This window comes from Thermobia domestica, chromosome 1 (assembly GCF_964235325.1).
Source record: "Thermobia domestica chromosome 1, izTheDome1.hap1.1, whole genome shotgun sequence".
Classification (NCBI taxonomy): domain Eukaryota; kingdom Metazoa; phylum Arthropoda; class Insecta; order Zygentoma; family Lepismatidae; genus Thermobia; species Thermobia domestica.
The window spans coordinates 117411190-117435614 of record NC_137454.1 but is presented as its reverse complement, the minus strand read 5'-3'; the positions used below and the strand labels follow the sequence as shown (position 1 = coordinate 117435614).

Here is a 24425-nt window from a genome sequence, read left to right as displayed (position 1 = left end):
ATGCTAAAACATTTACAGGTAATCACATTTAAGAACCAGAAAAAATTTAGCAATGTTAAAATGGCTTTTCCGCAATTTTTCAAATATTAATACTTACAAAATTCTCTACATGTGTAATGTGCATTCTCATTTGGAATATGGTACGGTGATTAGGAACAATGAAACCAAATATTTTGTAAATACCATTCAATCTATTCAGAATAACTTCCTAGCTTGGTTCCGATAGAAGTTTAGAGATTTCAAAGATATAAGTTTGTCTAGTATATCGAAAGAACTACATCTTTTGTCTTTAGTCGATAGGCTACATATTTTTGATCTTGATTTTTTTTTCATAATATTCCTCATGAAGGTTTCTTTATTGGTGGTTTTGTTTCCGTAAGAACTTCTTACCGTAACATTAGATATTTTATTTCTTTTGCCTCTAAAGCTTATCCTCTGAAATCATCTATTTATGAAACCATTGATACTGCAAATAAATTTTATTCTATTCTAGATATTTTCCAAACTAAATTTATTAAAATTCGTTAAAAATTTATTCGGTTATTAAAGAATCTTAAAGTTATCTATTTAGTTTACCGTGGTGCAATTTGAGAGATTTTTTCTTTTCCTTTGTAGGGGTTGTTAATTTTGAATTTTAACCATCTCTCCTCTTTTTTTTCTTCTGTTTTCTTACATGACCTCGGATACTGCATGATCTTATTTTATCTCTATTAATATGAGTTTTTATTTATGATATATCGTATTTTATCACAGAATGTAATCATTTCTTAGTTTCTTTGTATGTTGATTTTTATGATTTTGACTGCATATATAGCTTATGTATTATAAGTATAATTTGCCCGTTGTCAGATATTCTGTCACATTGCTATATGGATTTGCTTGCATATGTCATGTACCTACTGTGCCCGGCTGTGTATGGTGTTTGCTGCATAATAATAATAATAATAATAATAATAATAATAATAATAATAATAATAATAATAATAATAATAATAATACTTAGGAACAATGAAACCATTATTATTATTATTATTATTATTATTATTATTATTATTATTATTATTATTATTATTATTATTATTCAATTATTCAATTATTCATCTTTATATCATTTCCACGCAGAACTGGAGTGATAAAACAGTGTTGAACTTGAGCAATATGTTAGATTACATGTACACAAACCTCTCGTTTGACGAAGTTAACAGAACTAGTCTTACTTTTGACCAATCTTCATCCATATTGGAAATAAGAAGGTGAGTATTCAAATAAATTTTTATTGTCATTGTTATCAGTAAAATGTAATTAAACGTATATTAATTCGTATTTGTCAGTTTTTTTTTTTTTTTTTTTTTTGATAGAACGCGAAAAATAAGAACAATATCAGTTTCGAGTTAATTTAATTTTAATGTACGAGGCGCTCCAGAAAGTAACTTTCCTACGTGTCCTATGCTAGGAAACCGTATGTTGCGCGAAGCGACTGCATGCACTAAGAGGATAAGGTCTTAGCATGGTGCATGCGCTAGCGGAACTTCCCTAGTGCTCTTAGTAGTTTCATGGCAGTGGATAAAGATGGAAGTCCCTATTCCGCTCCCTCCGCGTGTGAAGTGCGAGCAATGATAAAGTTTTAGGAAGCACTGTACATAGCGCCGATTGAAAGCCATCTTCAGCTGTGCCAGGTCTATGGATTTAACGCCATGAGCAAGCAGATGATACGTTGCTGGTGTAGACAATTTGCAGCGGAATGCCAAAATGTGCATAATGAGGAGCGCAGTGGGAGGCCAACAGTCATCACAGATGACCTTGTGGAACTTGTTCGGGAATGCATCATACAGAATCGTCGCTTCACAATAACGGAACTCAGTAGTCAGTTCCCGCAGATTTCTCGCTCCTTATTGCACACCATTGTCACGGAGCGCCTGTTCAAGAATCGCTCCGTACATATCATCCACCGTAAAGCCCGGAACTCGCTCCGAGCGATTACCATCTGTTCTTACACCTCAAAAGATTCCTGTCAAGTCAGCATCAGTATTTTCACAATGACGGAGTGGCGGAGGAGGTTGTCAAGCAGTGGTTCCAACCTCGGGCGGCCTAGTTCTATGACACAGGTATAGACAAATTGGTTCCACGGTATGACAAATGTCTGAAATCGAGTCATGAATATGTTAAACTATAGCTAAATACATCCTGTATCAGGTATAATAAATGTTTTCATTCAATTGTGTTTTGTTTGTGTTCAAGGCCCTTGGGAAAGTTACTTTCTGGATGCAATTATTAATTATTGCAAACTAAGAACATATGTTAGTTTAAATATATATATATATATATATATATATATATATATATATATATATATATAATAAGATAGTTTAGTTTATATATTTAGTGCAGGCTCTATCTCAGCGGGCAAAGTGTTAATTAAGAGAAGCAATTCCTTCTCAAAACCGAACTTCACCAGCGCTACTAAAACACGGTGCAGCAGTATTGCCATCTCCAATGTAATTTAAGCGGACTTAAAAATTCTACGAGAGAGAGGGAAGGATCAGTGGTCAGCTCCAGTATGCGCCCTTTACAGTCAAAGCTGTAATAGTATATGAACCCGTAGGAAGAATGAGAGGGAAAATGATAGAGCGTGTAGTGGTATATAATGCTTTTGGATATTTTTTAGAAGTATGCCATACATCTGGAATAGGTGTGATTATAATTCATTAGAGATAAGCTGATAGCAGATTAAAGCAAGTTTTTTTTTTTTTTTTTTTTTAATCCACCACACTTCGCACGTCGTCTGACCAACCACAATTTTGTTGTTTTTCTTTCCACCATCAACGCCTGAGCAAGGTGGTATAGATTGTATCTAAACCTACATATAATACAAATACATCTCAGTCTTGAATAACGCTAATTCCTAATAAATAATAATGGCTGCTCCGCTAGTTTGCTGCTAGTCTACCCACATGTCTTTATTTGAAAATGGATAGTAATTATGCTGAACTTGAACGTGCTTTGTTATTCATTATTTACTCAAATCTTGCTCTACATGATAGGTTAAAATCGTGCTTAATTAAAATTTTTAATTGTTGACATTTAACCCTTTCTCAGTTTGCTCACCAATTAATTTGCGGTTATACAAATATTAATGCTCAAATCTAAATATGGCTACAGACTTTGTCTTGATAATAAACACCAAAGCATGTTCATGTTCAGTTTCATCACTATCCATTTTAAATTAATTAAATTAAATCAATTCAGTTTAAATTGCAAATAAATCATCACAATATACTACTATAGAAATACATAAATAATATTGAAATCTAAATACGGTTATACATCTTGTCCTATTTTGAAGTACTGGTAATTAAATTGTAACAATACAGTTTTTAAATTGTAGTTAAAATTTAATTAGTTTTTATTTTGAGCTATGAACAAAGTTCTACATGATATATTTGACATTTATAACAAGTAACGAACAATTTGTAATATTTTCTGTAATCATTCAACAAAATAGTTTTGAAAGCGTATGGATTTTCTAACAAAATTTACATAAGCACAAGTGCTGTGATTTGTGATATAAGTTATAAAATATATTATGGATTTTTCTAAATGGAGAAACTATACAACACAACAGCTGAAAACACAAAAGCTAGAAACCTGACAAAGACAATGGCTAATTTTTTCAGGTTACAAATTTTTCAAAACTACGCTGCCCTCTTCGTCTCACTCAGATCTGGCAAACATCTTTGTTTGAATTCCGCTGCTCTCCCTGATGAGAATTGGAAAATTAGGATTGTTGTTCTTCAAGTCAACATAGTGATTCTCAAAGAATTTCCACCTGTGTACATCTTATTTCCCTAGAAGTTATCTAGGAAATCGTGGGCTTCCCTCAGTTTCTGCATGTTCGCGTCCAGATTTTTCTCTTTTCCAAAAAAGTTAAGATTGTTGATGTTCATAAAACTTTGGTAAAGCTTTCCAGTTTTAAAGAACATCCTTTGGGGGACCCTTTCCTTTGTTCTTTGGTTTCTTTTGGTAGAAAGAATCATCAGTCTTTCCCTACTAATTCACGAGGTATTGATATATTGCGTCGACTATAGAAGGGATCAGTGTTTTGTGGGTTTATTTTTAGGGATTCAGGCTTGACGCGTGTTCTCCTTATGCCAGGTTAAAGTGTTAAATTGTCAAAATAGTTTCAAATCTTCAAATTTCATTTCACGCTAGTGACATCTATTGCCGCGAGGCACACAAGGATCGCAACTAGGACAACTACAAGCTTGACTTAAGAATTTGCATTAGTGTTGATATGTTTTGATTTTATAACTAAGATAATTGTAGTTAGGGCCGGCTCTACCATATGTGTAACACGTGCATTTGCACGACACGGCAAGTTTCAAAGGCGGTAAATCTGTCATAACTACAGTGGCGAAGGGTGATATTTTCAAGAGGGTAGGCCCAATGTTCTACTACTACTACTACTACTACTACTACTACTACTAATAATAATAATAATAATAATAATAATAATAATAATAATAATAATAATAATAATAATAATGAGAAACAGATTAGACATAAATATTTTACTACAGAAATACAAGAAGACGAATTCACATAAATTTAATGCAATTGTAGTTCATCGCCAGCACTTATTCGATCCCGAACTCAATTTTCATAATGAAATTGACGTATGTGACTCATAGATGATCTTAATTCGCCATAATTCAATTTAATTGTTTTAATTGGCGTGATCGGGTGGGGAAGATGGACTATCACATTATCTGCACTTCACAAGAAACATACCGTATGTTGTTTAGTCTATATGTACTGAAACAAACTCTGCTTGTAAAATTTTGTCTTTAATTATATTGTTCAAAACACATGACAAGCATTCAATCTAGATATTTTGTGTCACTTAATTCCCCTTTAAAAACAATCAGACTTAAATATTTTTATTTGCTGCTCTTTGTTCCAACAACTACAAATATATATATGTACCAATGCACGCAGAAATCTCTTGCCCTCTGTTTGTTCTATTTTCAACACAGGCTGTAGTCTTCGTTCCTTAATAACACATTAATTTTCAAAAGACCACTGACATAGAAGGTTCTTTAATACGAATTATATTACGTATATTCATATTCTCCACTTACTGACATTTTCTCTCATTCACTTTTGCAAGTGTAAGGAAAAAATCACAATATCTCAAAAACACACACACTTTCTAATGAACTCAACTAGTCTGATTTCGTACAGGTTTGCGCCAACGCAACGGAATAAAGGGGCATAGTTTGCGATAATAGGCGTAGAGCCTTTAGAATTTGTTGTTCCAGTTTTTGCGTTGCGTTAGAGTCCGCAAAATTAAGCAAAGTTGGAACGGAATGGAGCCCACGTTAACTTGCTCTTTATTTGTTTGGTATATCGAATCGAAATCGAAGGTCTCGAGAGAAACTAGTAGGTAGAAACGAAAGTCGATAAGCACTGAGGCCGGTCTCTTTCGCAGGTTATACGCTGGTGAAGAAAACGTCATTTCCAACACGTTCTCTCGCGGGATTTTCTGAGTAGCTGGGCGGTAGTTCTACTGCCGCCTGAGACACTGCTTGGTGAGCCTCCCAGCAGTGGTGCCAACCACGATTTCTTTATCGAACATTTTTTTTTCAAATTAGAAAATATCATGCATTCTGTGCAAGGAAAATGAATTAATTATAAATTATAATCTCTGAAAGCAAATGGGTAGGCCGGGCCTCAGGGCCTCTTACCACCCTTCGCCACTGCATAACTATATTATCTATATATATAAAAGAGAACGCACAAATCCTTTGTGAACTCATCACGCTAATACGGCTGAACCAATTTCTTTCATTTTTGGGGGGTTGTTAGGATTTGGACCCTAGATGGTTTTTATCATATCACTTTAATTTTTAATTACCAGTGTCTTGAGATAATTGACCATTCAAGTGTCCATACGTACAAATCCTTTGTTATTAGTTCATCATAGGTAAAAATAAACGTATTTATATGCAACCCGCATGACCATGTGACTCGGCGGGTTAACATAAATGACAGGCGCTATAATTTTAACATTTACTGCAATTTGAAAGCGAAAAAGTAAAAATTATCTAAGTAACAAAGTTTATTGCGTTCCGGGGTGACCGCAGCGAAGCGGGGCGGGTTAACATAAATGACAGGCGATATAATGTTAACATTTACTGCAATCTTCTATGGTTTTTATCATATCACTTGAAAGCGAAAAAGTAAAAATTATCTAAGTAACAAAGTTTATTGCGTTCCGGGGTGACCGCAGCGAAGCGGGGTGAACGCTGCTAGTCTATATATATAAAAGAGAACGCACAAATCCTTTGTTAGCTCATCACGCTAATACGGCTGAACCAATTTCTTTCATTTTTGGGGGGTTATTAGGATTTGGACCCTAGATGGTTTTTATCATATCACTTTAATTTTCAATTACCAGTGTCTTGAGATAATTGACCATTCAAGGGTCCATAACGTACAAATCCTTTCTTAGCTCATCATAGGTATAAAAATAAACGTATTTATATGCAACCCACATGACCGTGTCACTCGGCGGGTTAACATAAATGACAGGCGCTATAATGTTAACATTTACTGCAATCTTCTATGGTTTTTATCATATCACTTGAAAGCGAAAAAGTAAAAATTATCTAAGTAACAAAGTTTATTGCGTTCCGGGGTGACCCCAGCGAAGCGGGGTGAACGCTGCTAGTTTAACATAAATATTTCTTATTGGAAACAAACTTCATTATGATGGTACTTAAATTTACCAAAGCTGATCTATTTGAATACTACGTTCATAAATCATGTTTAGGTCGCATTAGTTTAAAGTCACATAGATAGTGTTAAAGCAAATGATCAAACGAATTTCAGCATGAATTGGTTGATTGTTGTCAAATACAAGAACTCAAGTAGCAAACACTTGTTCCATTTAGTTAGTTATCACAGTTTTGATGTGAAAACTAGTCTTGTCTTTGTCAAAAACAAGTTCCTTATCATTGAAGGTGGAAACAAGTTTTTCTTTCTTAATTTTTAACAGATGTAGAAGGAAAATCAAAAAATAAAGATAAAAGATCTAGTTGCACTGGAATTGCAAACTGGTATATTGAAAATAAAACTCAATATTGAATTCTATAAGAAAGGATTACTATCTTTCCTCTGCAAGTGTGTTTGCTTTATTTTTCACAAACAAAAAACAGACACAACGAGATATATATTTCTACTACTAGTACGTTGAACGTTGAAGTTACCTTCCAATCTTCTTAATGGCTCGCCATGTAACGAACACTAAAATATACCTTTTCGGTATATATAAGAAACGTTGTATCGGATATAAGTTACATGTAAAAATTACGTTGTAACAATGTAGCAATCTAAGTAGCCTACGTAGAATTAGGATGCGAGAGAACGAGGTGTTATTGCTTCCTAATAACTTGGGTGAGACTTTATCGCTATTCTTTCCAACTTATCTATGGGACAAAAATGTTTATTTAGAATTAATGTCATTTATCTGCCATCCAAATCCAAAGGCTGTATCTGCTTAAAAAAAAAAAAAAAAACTGGTTGTGAGAAAATCAAATTTTTCTCTTTAGCTAAAAGCAACAAACTTATAAGTGAGATATGATATCGTAGAGAATATTATTGATACAGCTTTCTGTATCATGGAAATATGATTTACCTGCTGCTAATAACTGAATTTCGACCAAGCTTGTAGATAAGATCTTTTTCCTTTGAACGGCAGTTATAATACCTATTTATTTCTTCGGTGTACCTAAGATCACATGAACTTCCTCGTGGTTAAGTGGCTACATATGTGGTCATGGGCTCGATTCCAGTTACATTCGAGTACTAATCAATACTATATGAGTAAGTCCCGTCTCATGTTCATTTGCTGCTAAAAAAGAAAAAGACATTGAACTTTTTAAAAAAAATAATCTCAAAAGGGCATACTTTGAGGGTAAATGGATTTGTTATTCGTTTAAAGTTAAACGTCCCTTTCAGCAGCAAGGTTACATGAGAAAACAACCTTCAGCTTAATATGGAATCTGAACCACATGAACCACATGTAGTTGAACTCTAGTGTCCTTTGCCAAAGTTGTGCATGTTAGCCATATAATTATATGGAAAAAAAATCACAACAATAGTAGTCAATATAATATAATGTTATACAAACATCCCGTTCATAGCAAACAAAACTCGAACTCGCGGCTTCATGTTACACTCGCCAGTCATCACCTCAGACAACTCGACTAAACATGTTACAGCTTCTGAGAATGAGAAAGTAGCGGACAATTATTTTACTCATAAACTTACTCTTGGGAAAACATGAAGGCATACAAAATATTTGTTACAATCTTTTTTGACACATCACTTGCTGGTTAGTCAGCAACACTTGCTTTTTTAGATTCTCTTGGCAGCTGGATTCTCTGCCCTTACTTACACGTTTGTTCCGAGCAGCGAGCAAGTGGTGGTAGCAAGAACGAACGCATACTTGATGAACATTGATTTAGTGTTTTTCTCTGTATTTAAAAATTTCATAAACCCTTCTTTAATGTCAGCTAACTTAATCACCATATAACTAGGCAAATCATACTCTTTTGTCAAAAAATAATATTCAAAGCTAAATTTTAAATAAGTAAATATTTCTGTTCTATATAAGAAAATAATCATTCACAACGATACATAACACCAAACTGCCTTCTAGACAGGGGTGCTCACAAGGGGGGACTATGACGCAAACTGCGTCATTGAAATTTTAGGGGGGGGGGTTAAAAATCTATATAAATATGTTTGAGGTGGTATAAAAATTAATCGAAAAGTTTTTTTTCATGGAAGAACACCTATGGATAGACAATTAAGAGGGGGTGCGTCATGGACATAAGGGGGGGTGGGCACCACTGTTCTAGATAAGGTAAACTTTTACTTTCAATTATTAAGAAATATATTTTTGAACTTAGTAACCATCTAATTTCTTAATGTCACGAGACCATCTTAACATCGCCAATCTTAACGTCACGAGTAACTTAAGGTAGGTATACCATAGTATATTTCCAATCTGCAAATAATTTAGGATATATTTTCTCTTGTAAATGTAGTCTGCCATTGTCCACATAATGTTGGAAGGAACTTTCATTTATTATTGTACTTAATTTTGTTCTTTTTCATTCCTTTGATATATGTTACAAGAATTAATTTACTTTTAAACATACATATATTGAGAGAATCTGAACAAGAAAATTTGTGTGTAGATTGAATTTATTTTTAATCTTGTATTTTCAGTGAAATTGATCTTTTGGCGATTTGATAGATGTCACAAGTATAGTGCTACTTTCTGCGTTTTATTGAAGCTGCTACACATCTGGATTACTGTAGTTTCTAAAATTAAGCTGATCACCACAAGCTTGGAGATTTTCTGAATTTTGGTTCAAGTTTACTTTTCTATTAAAAGATCTATAATTTAAAAAATCTAGATATGCTGATTAAATCACGTATTTTACAATAGTCACTTCGTTTGTTACATCAATACATAAAAGTTATCTGGATTTACTTATAAAGAACTGCATACTCTAAATGTACACAAAAATATTTTTCAGCAATGATTCCGTGGTATTTAATGGACGAAGGGTTCTCATTTTGCTTCCTACGTGTCACGCTTTTATAGTGCTTGGAATAATTATAATAGGGATTACTGCTGGGATGCATGAAATCAGACAATTGTACCATGTTGAAGAAACTAAAAGGATTGTATTCAAGAATAGCATAGCTGCTAAAATTCTCCGTGTAAGTATCTCCTTCGAGTCCGATTGTCATATCATGCTTAATTATATTGTAAGAATGTCCATATATAAAATGTAAGCACTACGTTTTAACTATTATATTAGAGAAAATTCGAGAAGATATAATAGTTGATGAAAGTAGATATACCTAGGTAGAGTTGATAGAGTTAATAGAGTAGATATAATAGAGAAGATATAGTACCAGATGTTTTACCAAAACTCACGTGCCCAAACTCCCTCAGCAAAATAGTTTTCTTATCTTCAAATTTATGGATTTTCCAAGGTATAATAAGTTTTTGTTCACAGGTAAAGCATATAGATAACATAATTGTATACTCCCCTGACTCTCTTAGTGAATATTATTATTACTATTTTGCATTAGAGATGTTGAAAACTATCAGTTAAAATGTACGAGATGCTGTAGATACATAGACAGTAGTGTGTTGATATATCAAAATAAACAACAATCACTTTTTCTGCTTTAAAAAATTAAATAATATTAATCAACCAATAAAATTTACTCTTGAAAAAAAATAATAATGGTACATTCCTTTTTTTTCTTCTTTAAATGTAACCATTTTTAGGAAAGGAATTCAGATTTTAGATTTAATATTTTTAGAAAAGATATCTGTAGGCATTTTGTATATAAGCAATATATTACCTAAATTTCTATGGACTAAGATTTGAAAGAAATAAATAAGTCTCATTATAGATTGAGCAAGAAAAATAGATGAATAAACAATTAATCCATATTAAAGAAATGGTTGCTGTTGCTCAAAAACAATTACATATTAATAACAAAGCAAAAAATGATAGACAAATTCATTGATATTCCATAATTTCAACTGTAATCAGAAAATAAGAAAGAAATAAGTTTGCAAGCATTAACTTTGCCCAGTAGAAGTTCTTCCCATTAGTATAGAAAAATTGCGTCTTGCTTTAAAAAATACCTTACTAAAAGGAAGTAGCAGCGGGAATATAAGAGAGTAGTATTGGATGTCGAAATAAACACAGCAAGTCAAAAAGAAATACTAAAATTTACCAAAAAGGGTGTTAGAAGTACTAAAAATCGTGGAAACGCAATATCTAAATTATCAAACCATTTGTTTATAACGGAATTCTATTATCAGTACAGTGAATACTGCGTTAAGCCAAAAACATATTTAGAAAGAAGTAGGTATGAATGTTCTTACATTAAAAAAGTATCTGTCGCTTAATTTAGAGACAAACAACGCCTTGGCATATTATGATCGATTATTTCACGAACAAAGACCATTAATAGCATTTTTCCTGCACTAACCAACATATGAGTTTTCCAATTACACTTGGCAACATCGATGCTCACGAGATTTCGTTTACTGGTGTAGATAATAAGGTGTTTATTAAGATTTTCTTCTTATAAACAAAGAACCTTGATAAATTAGGGTTCCTACTAGTCAGGAAAGTCACGGAAAACTCAGGGAAAATGGTGCAGGTCAGGGAAGCTCAGGGAAAAGACTGGAAATCAGGGAAGATCTGAGAAATTTTATAAAATATATTTTTTCCCACATTAATTGTACACCAATTTCATCTTAATAATCACAGTATGAGACGTTGCTCAGATTTTTATGGAAGGTAAGTGAAATGTAAGTATGAGCAATTGATTACTATTTATCTCTATAGAATTTATGTTCTCATATATAAATATTCACCGTTATTTATTCCTTATTTATATGTCAACGTCACCCGACACCTGTCATGAAAGTCAGAGAATTTCTGCCAAAGGTCAGGGAAAGTCAGGGAGAAGTCAGGGAAATAACTTCTCCAGACCAGTAGGAACCCTGTAAATGCAGTTAACATTTGGAAATTCGGTGACTAACGAGTCCAAAAGGAATTAATAGTAAATTATAAATCATGATGCTTTTTTCCTTGCATTCTTGTACAATTTTTAAACCATATATAAGTTATACAATAGTTTTATATTACGACAACTTATTAAAATTGTTGTCTTAAATCGCTTTTCTAGTTTGGAATGTGGTGTGGTTTAACATTCCTGTGGCTTAGCTTGTTGCTGGCAGGTTTATTCTACATATCTGCCGTAATCCTATCTATGTTAATTGCACCAGTGAAATATGGTACTATACTTACGAAGTATATGGATGACCCTCAGGTAAAAATTAGGAAATTGAGAAAGAGATCACTTGAGCATTATAGTTACCATTTATTTATTAGTATATTTGTATTTCTAGCCCTAATCTTTAGCTAATCTATCTAGTTTTTGAATAAAATGTTTAAGGTTGTTGCTGTATTTTGATATTCAAAATTATTAAATGGTAACATTTAAAATAGCCTACCTTTATTTTATAGTTTAGTTATTCTAATCGCAAGAAAGTTCTGCTTCCGGAAATCGAATACATTTTGCCACCATATTGGTTCTTGGTTTTCTTTCAAGAATGTGTGAATATTGTATTTTGATCAGTAATTCAATACGTATAACAAAAGACCTGTTCTATACAAAACTAGATAACAAAACTTAAATGAACAATAGTGTATTGGCAAACTAATATACTTTTTTATATTTTCAGTAAATATGAAGTCACAAATGTAATCAAATAGCAATTGGATAATCATATTCAATTGAATTATTTAAAAATTTTATCAAAAACTTTTCCGCATCGTTACCACTCTATTGTCTTCGTTTAGTTTGGGAAACTTCGTGTACACAGATGATGGAATAAATAAAATTTAAGAAAGAAAAAAGAAGAATACAAACAATATTTTTTAAAATAAAAATAATTGGAGAATTGCTAAAATATCACATTGGGAGAATATTTTTTAGCTCAATCATTATAGTTAGTTAACTATCTTTGCTCCTTTCTTGTAGTTTTGAAAAGTCTTTGTTGAAACATTAATTAGTGTTATAAGTTAATAATTTGCAGCTTATGTCTGCATAACGTCACAAACAACTGTTAGAATATTTTGTTTATAGCAGCTGAATTATTTAACAATGAAAAGATTAAACTTGATATGCTACCACATGCAAACGAAACACAATCATAAATTATGACAAAGAGCAGTACTACACAGATTACTTCAATAGCAAACTCAATATTTTGTTCTTAAAACAGAAATATCTTAAAGGAGAAAAGCAAAGTAAATATGGAAGAAAAATTTAATAGCCTAGAAGCATCTAATAGCTTCTGAGAAAAGTATCCAAAAAGAAAGAAAAAAAAAAGGATTCACATTTTATCTAGAGGTTACCCGGATATCGGTTTGATCTAGATAATAAATGATAGATCTATTTGCAATACAATAAATAAGTAAATAAATAATGTAAAATAAATAAATAGCAAAAGTTATGATTTCAAAGACTGTGCTCCCGTTCAGCTTCTATAGAGTCATATTTCCCTTCAATTTTTGACCTAGCTTTGAACAGTAATGGCTCTTAAGGGAAGTCACATCGGTAAAAAATAAATAAATAATTTTTTATCGCTACAAGCTAATTTTTATCGCTTACTTCTTAATTCTTGTACACAACAGTTAGATCATTAGGTAAGTTTTCTTCCTTTACCTTATAGCGATAAAAGTTTAATTTTTTACTGATGTGACTTCGCTCAAGAGCCGTCACTGGCTTTGAATATCAATGTAGCACGGAATTCTGTTCACCCGCCCATAATAGAAGTGCCTGTATAAAGATGGTATCTGTAGAAAAGAATCGAGTAATTCACAATTTGCCTAAAAGTTTGGAATCTAAAACAAGAATTTCAAAATTAATATCTATTGTAAATTTTACAGGTCTGGGGAAATAAGACATTCTTGGATCAGTACATTGAGAAGCATATTGAGAACTATGCTGAAGGCTTCAAAAGCGTTAAAATGTCTGATGTATTAAAGGATTGTGCCAATAATAAGACCCTTTATACTGTTTTAAACGTTAGTAATGTAAGTATGAACTACTGCTATTTGAAAATATGTCTTGAAGTCATAATCAGTTATACATTCAATACTTAAATTATTAATAACTGACTAAAAAATAAACTTCGTAATGGTCATTAAACCTTTGTAAGAATTATTCGATTAACTTCATTCAACTATTATTTCTATCAGTGCGCTGCTCATTAAAAAGGAAAAAAAGAAAAAAAGAAAGTTTCATAACAGTAAATTAATATAGTCAAGTTGGAATTTATTTTTAGTTTTTAGCTCTGTTATTTTTATACATTTAGCCTACATTTCTTTTCTTTTTGTATTACTGGCGATGTCTACTGTTCTTGGGAAGATATTGGGTGAAATAGAAACTTGTTCAATTTTCTTTTCTATAACTTTGAAAGAAGAACATTATATAGGTCCATAGTTTCCCAATTTGCCTTTGAATAGTGATTTGATTCTCCTCAGCTATTAACAGACTTTACAAATTGTTTCCAGACATTATTTGATGTTCAAAATTGATAGCATATTGCACCAATTTCCTAAATCATTGTCAGAGAGTATAAGCATATAACTATTCTTAGCTGCTTAAACTGGGAAGTGATCTTGTGAATTGAAAATATACAAAATAATGGAAGAATATTTATTTTGCCCGTAATTTATGAATTATAATTACAATACTATGCATCTTGTTATTCTCTTAATATCTTTGTTTCATATATTATTGGTGCAGTAATATATCCAAGGGAATTACAGAACACCCTGAAACAATTTATATTGCTGGTATTTTCTGAACTAATTGGTCAATTATAATATTGCTTAATCTTACGTAAAGATAAGTACAGCGTAAATTAAAAACTATCTTTACTTACGCACAACACTACATTTTTCTAATGAATATTAACACAAGAAAATAATATACCTTAATGGAAAGGAAACCTTTTCAAGTTTAATTTCGTAGCCATGTGCACTCAATAAAAGGACTTTCTCCTGTCAGTACAATTCCTGACACAATCAACATTCTGACTCAGGGAAGTAATTTAATGCTATATCGTGCGAACATAGTGAATTCAAAGTACGTTTCAACAAAGCTTGAAAGAGAAAGGCTAATGAGGTGCACAAAGTCTAGACAAGGAATCAGAATTGTAGTAGTTTGCATCGGACATATCTAAGAAGCTCGAGCCTAATAGATGAATACCAGATGCTTTATTTCTAGTAATGATGGAAAGTGCACTTATAATTCACAGAAACAGACACTTAGTTCCATATTAAGTTAATATCGGCATCGAGTTGATCTATGCTCGATTATGAAAATATAATTATTATTTGATTCATATAATCAATCTCACTCCTATGCAATGTTCTCACTTGAACAAATATAGTACAAACCTTGTCTTTCCAGTGTTCTCACGTAAAAGTGAAAGCAGAGTTTACTCCACATTAAAATAAATTTCTTTTGATAAAATGGCGGTACTATAGAAGAGTGTGAAGATGAAATCTTCAGGGAAATTTAGGTCTGTGAAATCGCTTATATGTGAAACAGGTGGTTTTTCTTTTCTTTTTCTTCTTTCTCTTTTTCTTTTTATTCCAATTTCAGTTCTTTTTCTCGTTTATCTTTCAAGACGAACTATAAGTAGGTTCGAAATGTTGTTGTTTAAAGAAATATAAGCCTAGTAAGTACAACTATTGAGAGTGCTATATGAACATGAGAATATTTATTATAAATACTTATACTAACATTCACTTAGATTGAATTAAGTACTTATATTACATTGAATTAATTATATTCTATTACTTTACTTATATTCAATTAAACGACTTACATACTTCTTGAATATGTCGTTTTTCATACAGCAATAGATACCTTTACTTAATTTCATCTGTTTCAACGTAAGCTACATGGCTTTTCAAAATCAGTTTTTGTAAAGCACTTGTAACACGAGATTCTCTAAGACTATTTGCCATCACATACGGAGAAAGGCATGATGATCCTCTCACCATAACCTTGCGCAATAGTGATTTCTGATTAATGATGTAAACAAAGAAACTAGAAAATTTATGCAATCATTTCTGAAAGAAAGAATTCCAATTTCAAGTTCTTGTATTCCTTTGCATGTTGCTGTTGCACGAAATCCAATATCTAACATCCAGAAGATTCTCTGTTTGTCACATCCGCAGCCATCAGTTGCTTGGCTCTTTTAACAGAAGATATTAGACTCTTTTTCAAGAAGTGACTACCAACACTGCGGACCACAGAATACAGTTAGTCAAACATGAATGGTAAAAGAGGGTTGTCCGATTGAAAATTTGCCACATAATGTTCTAGTTCTAATGCTACTGATTACAGGAATGAAAGTTTCACTTATGGCAGATCGTCCGCTAAAAGCTTCTGTAGAACGTGGAAATTTTGTGTGTCCAGAGGTTTTGAAGACACTTGATTGACATATTTCTTCAAGAGAGGCAACATCTCGATTACTCTTCCTTACCTTTGAGTTTTCGATCCCTAATAGAACACATTTTCAACGGGAATAGAGAAGAACCTGATTGAATAAACTGGTTAGATGCGTAGATGGCTTTGATGATGTGATACGATTTGCATCGCCACTGCTCAATGATGCTAGCTGGAAGACAATCTCAAGACCGAATTTGGGTGCGAATTAGGCCGACTTTTCATGCATTCGAGAGAAGCGTGCTTTGCATGCAATTTGGTAGTGTCTAAAGTCGATCATAGACATTTTTGGCGGTGAATTTTGATATTTTATAGAACAAAAGTTTCCAGTCTCTACTTATATTTGTACAGATAAAAAAAGTGACCCAAAAGCTAAATTTCGAGACTTTTTTTTATTTTCATGATTGTCTTCTTATTTCGTGACTTTTGTGTCTTTCGTGACCGATAGACACCCTGTTATATGAAATACCTGAAAAGAACATAAAAATTAGAATTGAAGAATATATAAATCCTAGTCATATTCATATCTCAATTTCTAAGTTGTCAGAATCTGCTAATTTCGAATTTTGTGTGAGTCAAAATCCTAAAGTAAAAATAAATATTCATGAATCATCGTTACATAGGTATAAAAACAATCCTTTTCTAAGTAAAATAAGAGCGGAACATTACTTTAATAGAAAAATTACAAATGTTTACTACAACACGTATCATGACCAATTTTAATGAATTTACGTACATACGTACTTAGTAAACACTACAATCTGGCAACAATTCATTATAATAGGTGACAACCATGAAGAACGAGTTATTTTAATTACCTTGAAATGGAGGCAAATGAAAGTTCATCACATGTTTACTGATTTTTTTAGTGATATATTAAATAAAATAATTTTACTTGTGTCCTATATCTTCATGACATAATTTATTCCTAAAGTCGCCATCTTTCTACAGCACAGCTTATAAAACGCAGTAATCACAGTAGATTGGTAATACTTTACTGTTGTGGAGCAAAATTCTTTATAAGAAAGGCACTATAAGAAAGACACTAGAGTTTGAATATGTATTCTTTGCGCTACATTAAAATTAGGCTTGTCTTCATTCTGTTTAGCTGTAATATAATAATGTAGCAAATTTTATCAGAACAACGTAAGGAAATCTTATATATCTCTTTCTCCTGTATTGGTATGGAAAAGAGTTACTCACAATGCGTAGTTCCTGCAACAAAATACGCAATTACACTTTATAAATAGATGTTATACTCCAAATGAATGCTATAGTCTTTAGTCCAGTCATTGTGCCGATATTATATATGACCAATTACGAGATGCTCTATAATGTAGTCACAAAGACACGTGTCTTCCCAATTAATACAGAGAAAAATATTTTTTTTAAATATTATGTACGTTTATTCCTGTATACGAATGAAGAATGACCAAACAAAAATTTTAGTTAGTTTATATGAAGTCTGCAACCTTGATTGTTGTACTACAACATAGACTACTTAAGTAACGAACTCTTTAGTCACGTGTGACGGCTTGACTCTTTCTAGCATTTGTTAGCCTCACAGAAGAGACATTTAGCGCTTAGCTACTTGCGCGAGGGGTTCACAGACCCCAAAACATGTAAATTTTGTGTTGCTAGCCACAAGTTCTGATGAAAAAATATTTTTTAAAAATGTCTCAAAACGAGTATAAAGAAAATTGCTGCAAATACTTTCAAAAACATGTCTAGAGTTATGCTACATTGTCTTAATTATTTAAAAAATATTTTTTATTGTAAAAAGACTAATATCAATTTGGGGGTCTATTGAGCCCCCGCGCGAGTACTGGTGTCACAAAAAAGGGCGTGAGTACTTACAAGTTAAATGCTTGCCTGTACGTACAATGTAACCACAGATTTTGTGTCTAAAAACTTATCTTTCCTACCTCCTTTCAGCAAGCGGGAGAAAAGAACATGGGCCGAAGTCTCAGCTCTGTGCAGATGCGCGATCTACACGACAAAGGTGGGAGAGATTTTCTGTTTCTCGTACAAAAAACTGACACACATTGTGTCGAGAACCAGAGGAGCTCGGCAGCAGATTTGCATGCTTTGCGACGGTCGTATACAAATTGTTATGAAAGAAAAAATTAAATACTTTCTTACTGAACTTGCAATTTTGGAATTTAATTGTTTACGGTTTTTTCAGACATTTAATGTATTCTTGAACTACATTTTAAATTGATTTATTTCTAAAATGTTACTGTGAAAGCGTGCATATGAAGTGACAGAAAAACATGTGAATAATAGTCAATTGTCGAGTCATGTAGGGGAGATTTAAGGTGGAGAAAATTTATGGGGGTTTCAGTAAATTTAGTTCCCACTAGATTTGCGGGACTACACATATTTTAGAGATTCCTCGTTTATATACATGTTAGCAAACGCACCTTCGTCATGAGAGAAGAGGGATAGTTCCTAGTAGGAGTACGTGCGATTCAGATTCTATGGTACTGAAAATGAATGGTCGAATGAGATATTCATTTGCTTTATAAACAATCGAAATCGAATGCATACTTGAATTTAGGTGCACAATGAAACTATTATCATGTTCCTATTTTAGAAGAAAATTGGGAAATGAAGCGAATTAAATTTTCGCCATTACTTAGTTTTTTAATCCTTTCAAATTATATTGTTAATAAGTATGTAGTTAATGAATATATAATAGAATTATTTTTACAGAACTAATTGAGAAATTCATGCGAAAGAAATAGGTTGAGCAACGTTGATAACATGAATAGTTTTATACTTCTTGAATAACTAATTATTTGTGCTTAGTAAAGTATTTAAAGTTAAGTTCAGTAATTCTGAATGTGAGACATACGCTGGATATATGATTATGCAATGGTAATTTCATTGTTATTTTTCTTGTAATGTGCTTCATATCATAATTTAAAAATACCTTCAAAATGAAATATCACTGGACGCCCCAAAGCCTGGAGGAGGAAGTTAGTCAATTTATTCACCACTGCCGATCTGACTTTCTTCTTATAGATATCTGGAGCCACTACTGTATGTGCTGAACGAAATTGAATCAAACTCTTTATTTACTTTGTACCTCTGGTATCCACTGACATCTACTCACCAATTACTAAATAAATCCACCTATAATCACAATTGCCAATGCTTCACATCACTTCCACTCAGGATCTATATTAGGCCTACCATTTTCAATTCAACTTTATGGAGATATTACAGACAATTACCTCACAGAATTATTGAACACCTTGTCTGATTAATTAATAACTACAAATCAACAACAACAAATCTTGTAGTTATGCCAACCTTCTCTCAAGCCGAGCCAACTTATCATCTAATTCACAGAATTCACCAAACAGCCGTTCCAACATCTGGTATCATTCTTTTAATTCCTGCACCACGAACTGAATTGACTCCTGCTGAATCTGATGCAATTTGCTGTCGTAATCCTTACATGAATAATTCCAATGTGATCTCCTCGAGTGACAAAAGCAAAATTCTTTATCATTTTCGCTTAAGCTATCTCTGTCTTGTATGTCCACGAACTTTGTGTCTTCTTTTCTCACACTATGTTTTCATAGTTTCTTAGTAGCCTTGGTAGACTCTAAACTTCTATCTTGCTCTTATTCTTGACCTATCTCTGTGCCATTTAGCAATTCAAATTTGTCCGACCAGTCAACAACCACAAATTAACAAGGATCATTCTTGTAGCTATCCCAACAATAAATAAAATATTATTGTAATCCATTATTAAACTTTGTTAAATATTTTATTTGTATAATTTAGATTTTAAATGTTTTTATTTTTATTTTTAGTTTTTAATTTTGTGTTAATTTCAGTACTGGAAAATAGAGGATTACATTAATAAATATACCATGCACAAGCCATTAAACATGTTTCGAGCATCTGTTGATAAAGCAAAAAGTAAACTACAAGTCGGTGACAATAAATTTATAAGTATATTATCACAAGATCTTTTGTCTGCGTATCGCCAATTAAATAACTCGTATGGGGAAGAGGTAAGTGTAACCCTTTTTATTTAAAGATTATCCACCTCAATATGCTCAATTCATTATTAAAAAAAGAAAAAAAAAACTGCTAAGTAGATCTTAGGATTTTCACAACTAGCATCAAGTAATTTAATACACATTTCTCTTACGTATTGTTGGAAGAGTAAGTTTAGTGAATATGGGTAACATGGCTATTGGTCAGTAAGGATTAAGTTGAAAGATAGCTAGAAAGCGAGATAGCTAGAGCGTGTGATGATTATGAATTGCTATGTCTGTTTATTAGTGACAAGATGGATACTACAGTACTTATTTATTGAGGATAGTTTTGGAACTGGGGGACCAATACAAAGTTAACCTAACCTAATTTAATACAATATAACCTAACCTGAACCAACAAAAACTACAGGAAATATACCAAGAAAGTAAGAAATTTTAACTCAAAAAAATTCGCCCCCCCCCACCCCCAAATATACCATATATATTCATACATATATATATATATATATATATATATATATATATATATATATATTCAGATTTAGTATAAAATAGATATTTAAGTAACCACATAAAAGAACGCCCTTTCATTCGTTCTATTTTATTGAAATAAAGAAAATGGTATCCAAGATAATATTCGAGCACAAGAAAACGAAGCAGCTACTGTACTGCCTGTCAGTACCTCCACAATTGTACGAACTTTTACAAGAAAAGTTTGAATGTTTAGTTTGAGTTTTCGAGAAAACATGGATATAATGTTTTTTTCACAGTAAATGTTTCTAATTGCAGGTTAAAGCTTTCGTTAGTAAAATTGAACAACAGAATATTTTAAATGAAATTATCGCTTTATCCAATACGTTACCACGGAGTCAGAAGTATGATTACATTCAGAACGAATTAAACAAAATATTGGATGATGCTGTAATTTTACACAAGAAGATTTTGAAATGTGTTATGAATAGTGTTGTTAAAATGAATGACTTAGCGGATAAAATATTGACTCATGTGGTAGGTATTGTTGCTATATATATTTTGTTATATATATATGTTGCTATATATATTTTGTTGCTATATATATATACTTCATTCTAATCCATAAAGGGCATCTAATTAAATTTTTCTTCTCTTAGTTCCAAGTGAAAAAACTTTAATTTTTACCAGTGTGATTTCCCTCACAAGCCGCCCCTGAACCGCTATTTCTAACTATTAGCACTATCATTACTACCAACCAAATGTACATTGTTCCAAACTTCATTAGAATATCACAAAACATTAGTACGCCTACCTTATTATTCATTAATTTAGGCCATCATAATTTCTATTTCTGTGATCAGTTTATAAAGCCTTTTTTGAACTAAAAACTCGTTCGACATGTGGATTACTGACTGGTATAGCGAGAATACCTTGCATTATTTTGAAGAAGTTTGATCAGGGCCATACTTGACATTGTTGCTGCTCCAGACCATTAAAATAATGATACCCCCCTCAATACCAATAAATACCGGTGTAGACAATTTGAGACAGAGAAGTGAATAATAGATATTTAAGTGGAACTGAAAGAATAAAATATTACCTGTTCTAAACAAATTATTTTCTATTCCAGATAAATAAGAAAATTCTGCTTGGTGATAATCTTGATATACCTTTCTGATCTTTATTTAGAACAAGTAAATCTATTGTAAGTGCATTTGCATACATTTGAATTTAATGGGGCAAAATATAATGGTGTTTTGCCACCACAGAAAATTTAATGCATTAAACCGACATCATTTCGAAAAATACATCAAAAAATTTAAAGGGTTCAACCGATATTGGTAGAAAAAGTATGTTAAGAACCTTTTGCATTGCACATATTAGAATAAGCCTCTATGTCTCTCGTAAAGGGATACTCTTGTATGTATCCGAAATATTGGACAATCTTCTGCTCTTTCCAGAATTACAATTAAGTGATCTTTTTTCTAATTTTCAAATGTATATTTCATATATTCTATTAGTCAATATAACTCTTTGAAACTAATTTTAAATTTCATTAAATTAACAAAGGAACGCGAGTTCTTTATTGTAGAACGCCGTAACATATCATTCATATACTTTGCTATATACTAAGTAACCGAGAACTGTAATTTCGTAAATAAGAATAAACAAAAATGACCTGAAACATAATCGAATATGAATATGGATGGCTGTTTCTGTTAATATTTCAATAAGATTTATCTCCACTCTTTCTTTCTCTTGGTTAAATATGTGCATGATTATTGCACCTAATTTCTAGATGGGGAACTTTGAGCAAAGAGAATTTATCATCACCATGTAAGAACAAATTAAATTTAAAAGTATTACTTTGCAGTAGAGTGGATTTGAACTGAAGATCTTGGGATCAGCACATCATCGCCTATAACACCTCGACTATTTTCTCGCTTCTGGCAAAGTCTCCTAACTTGGTAGTTGTCTTCATAAAATGAAGGCCGGAGAGAAATAGAACGAAAAAATGTTAGAACGAGAAAAACAAAACAAAAAATAATAAATAAACACAGATACGTTTCACTTTCCGAATGAAAGTTAAAGTATCTAAATCTCGATTAGGACAACCGCTTTGAAACTAATAACCGAGCACTTGGTTAGCAAAGTAACTCTTGCCAATTAGTGTTATGATAAAATTTTCTGCATAGATTAAGTTATATTGAATCAATATAACTATTATTACATTGGCAAAGTATTCGGAATGAGAATTTAGTTAATTATTTCTGTTTCTTTTCAGTTCTGTTTATTTACGATTTCTATTTATTATATTAAGCCGTTTATTTTCCTATTGTTATTGTAATCAATTCTTTAACTTAACCAATAAAGTCATATATATATACCAATAAATTCATATACAGAGAGAGAGAGAGAGAGAGAAAGGAGAGAGCTTATTTTACACAAGATGGCAAGAATACATTTAATATTGAAATCAGCAAATTTATATGAAAAGAACAAAAAGAATAAATAATGAATGTACACATACAATATCTGTGATTTAAAATATACATAACAAATATAATTCAAAATTTTACCAACAAGATTTAAAACTTAAAAAAGTTAGTTTTGTATGTTAATGAAGTAAAAACCGATAAACGACGAAAATAAAATATACAAAAAATATTAGCGTCATCAATGCAAACCTAAGAAGTTTACGGTTCGAACCAGAAGTGGAAGAGTAGAAAACGGTTTGTTGTTTAATTTGAAATCAAGGTAAAATCTGAATTAAGGTTATTGTTAATTATTATAATGATGTCTTGAAGAAAAAAATATGGAACGTTTCTAAATTCAATATCCTTTGGATTCTTATATCAACTCTACACTGATATTGTTGGAGAATATGAAGTAACCTAAAGTTTAACAAAGTCAAAATTTTCAGTAATAGCGTAAGCTGAATTTAGGCCTAAATGGATATTGGTGCCGTGTCTGTCGTAATTATTCAGACTAATTTTATGTAAAGATATAAAAATGCATATGTCACAGATCACAGCAACATGATATGGCACAATAAGAACAAGTTAACTAGAAAACTTCCAATTCCTACATTGCATCTTACTCCCAAATAATATGTTTGAATAGCAGAAATTATATAATGTAATAAGTACGTAATGAAAATAAAATATATAGCAAGAAACAGAAATAAATTCGTAATAAACGAAATAGAAAGAATATAATATGAACATAAAATAAAATACAAATATGAATAATAATTCATGTACAAAACGACGATTGCGAAGCTTTGTGACATATCTTTTGTAATGGAGAAGTTTATGAGAATGGAAGCTACATACATTTACATACAATCATAAGTAGTATAATTAGTAGATACGAATAATATTGGTAATAAAGCAAACATTTATACACCAATGCATAATCTATTCTACAGACCAATCTAAATTACACAACTGCTATTTTACAATTAGACTACGATTACCAGCTATTGTAATACCATTACTACATTATCAACTATCACTAGCTAAGACGAAGGAAGAAATAATCTACAAGGATAGCTACATAAATGTTAAATCTAAACTAAATATTCAAAACTACAACTACATCTAACCTAAGACCACTATATGTGGATACTAGAACGATGAACACAAGAACAACCATCAATTTTCTTCTTCGTCGCAGTATATGCTAAACACGTGGTGAATCAAACTGAAAACAAAATCAACAAATTGCCAAATTTTGGAAATGGTTAAAATGGTAGTACCCATATTAATTTTGTATTTTGATTAG

General features: G+C 31.8%; 1 protein-coding gene across 3 annotated transcripts in view; it reads left to right on the top strand.

The window, feature by feature from the left end:
* LOC145688281 (uncharacterized) overlaps positions 1 to 24425 on the top strand; it is a 92431-nt gene that overhangs the window by 42743 nt on the left and 25263 nt on the right. For all 3 annotated transcript variants that reach the window (XM_081762284.1, XM_081762293.1, XM_081762279.1), the window contains 6 exons: positions 1123 to 1253; positions 9612 to 9798; positions 11800 to 11943; positions 13569 to 13715; positions 19998 to 20177; positions 20955 to 21173. In XM_081762284.1, coding sequence (XP_081618410.1) covers positions 1123 to 1253; positions 9612 to 9798; positions 11800 to 11943; positions 13569 to 13715; positions 19998 to 20177; positions 20955 to 21173 — 1008 coding nt within the window. The remainder of the gene's footprint in view (positions 1 to 1122; positions 1254 to 9611; positions 9799 to 11799; positions 11944 to 13568; positions 13716 to 19997; positions 20178 to 20954; positions 21174 to 24425) is intronic.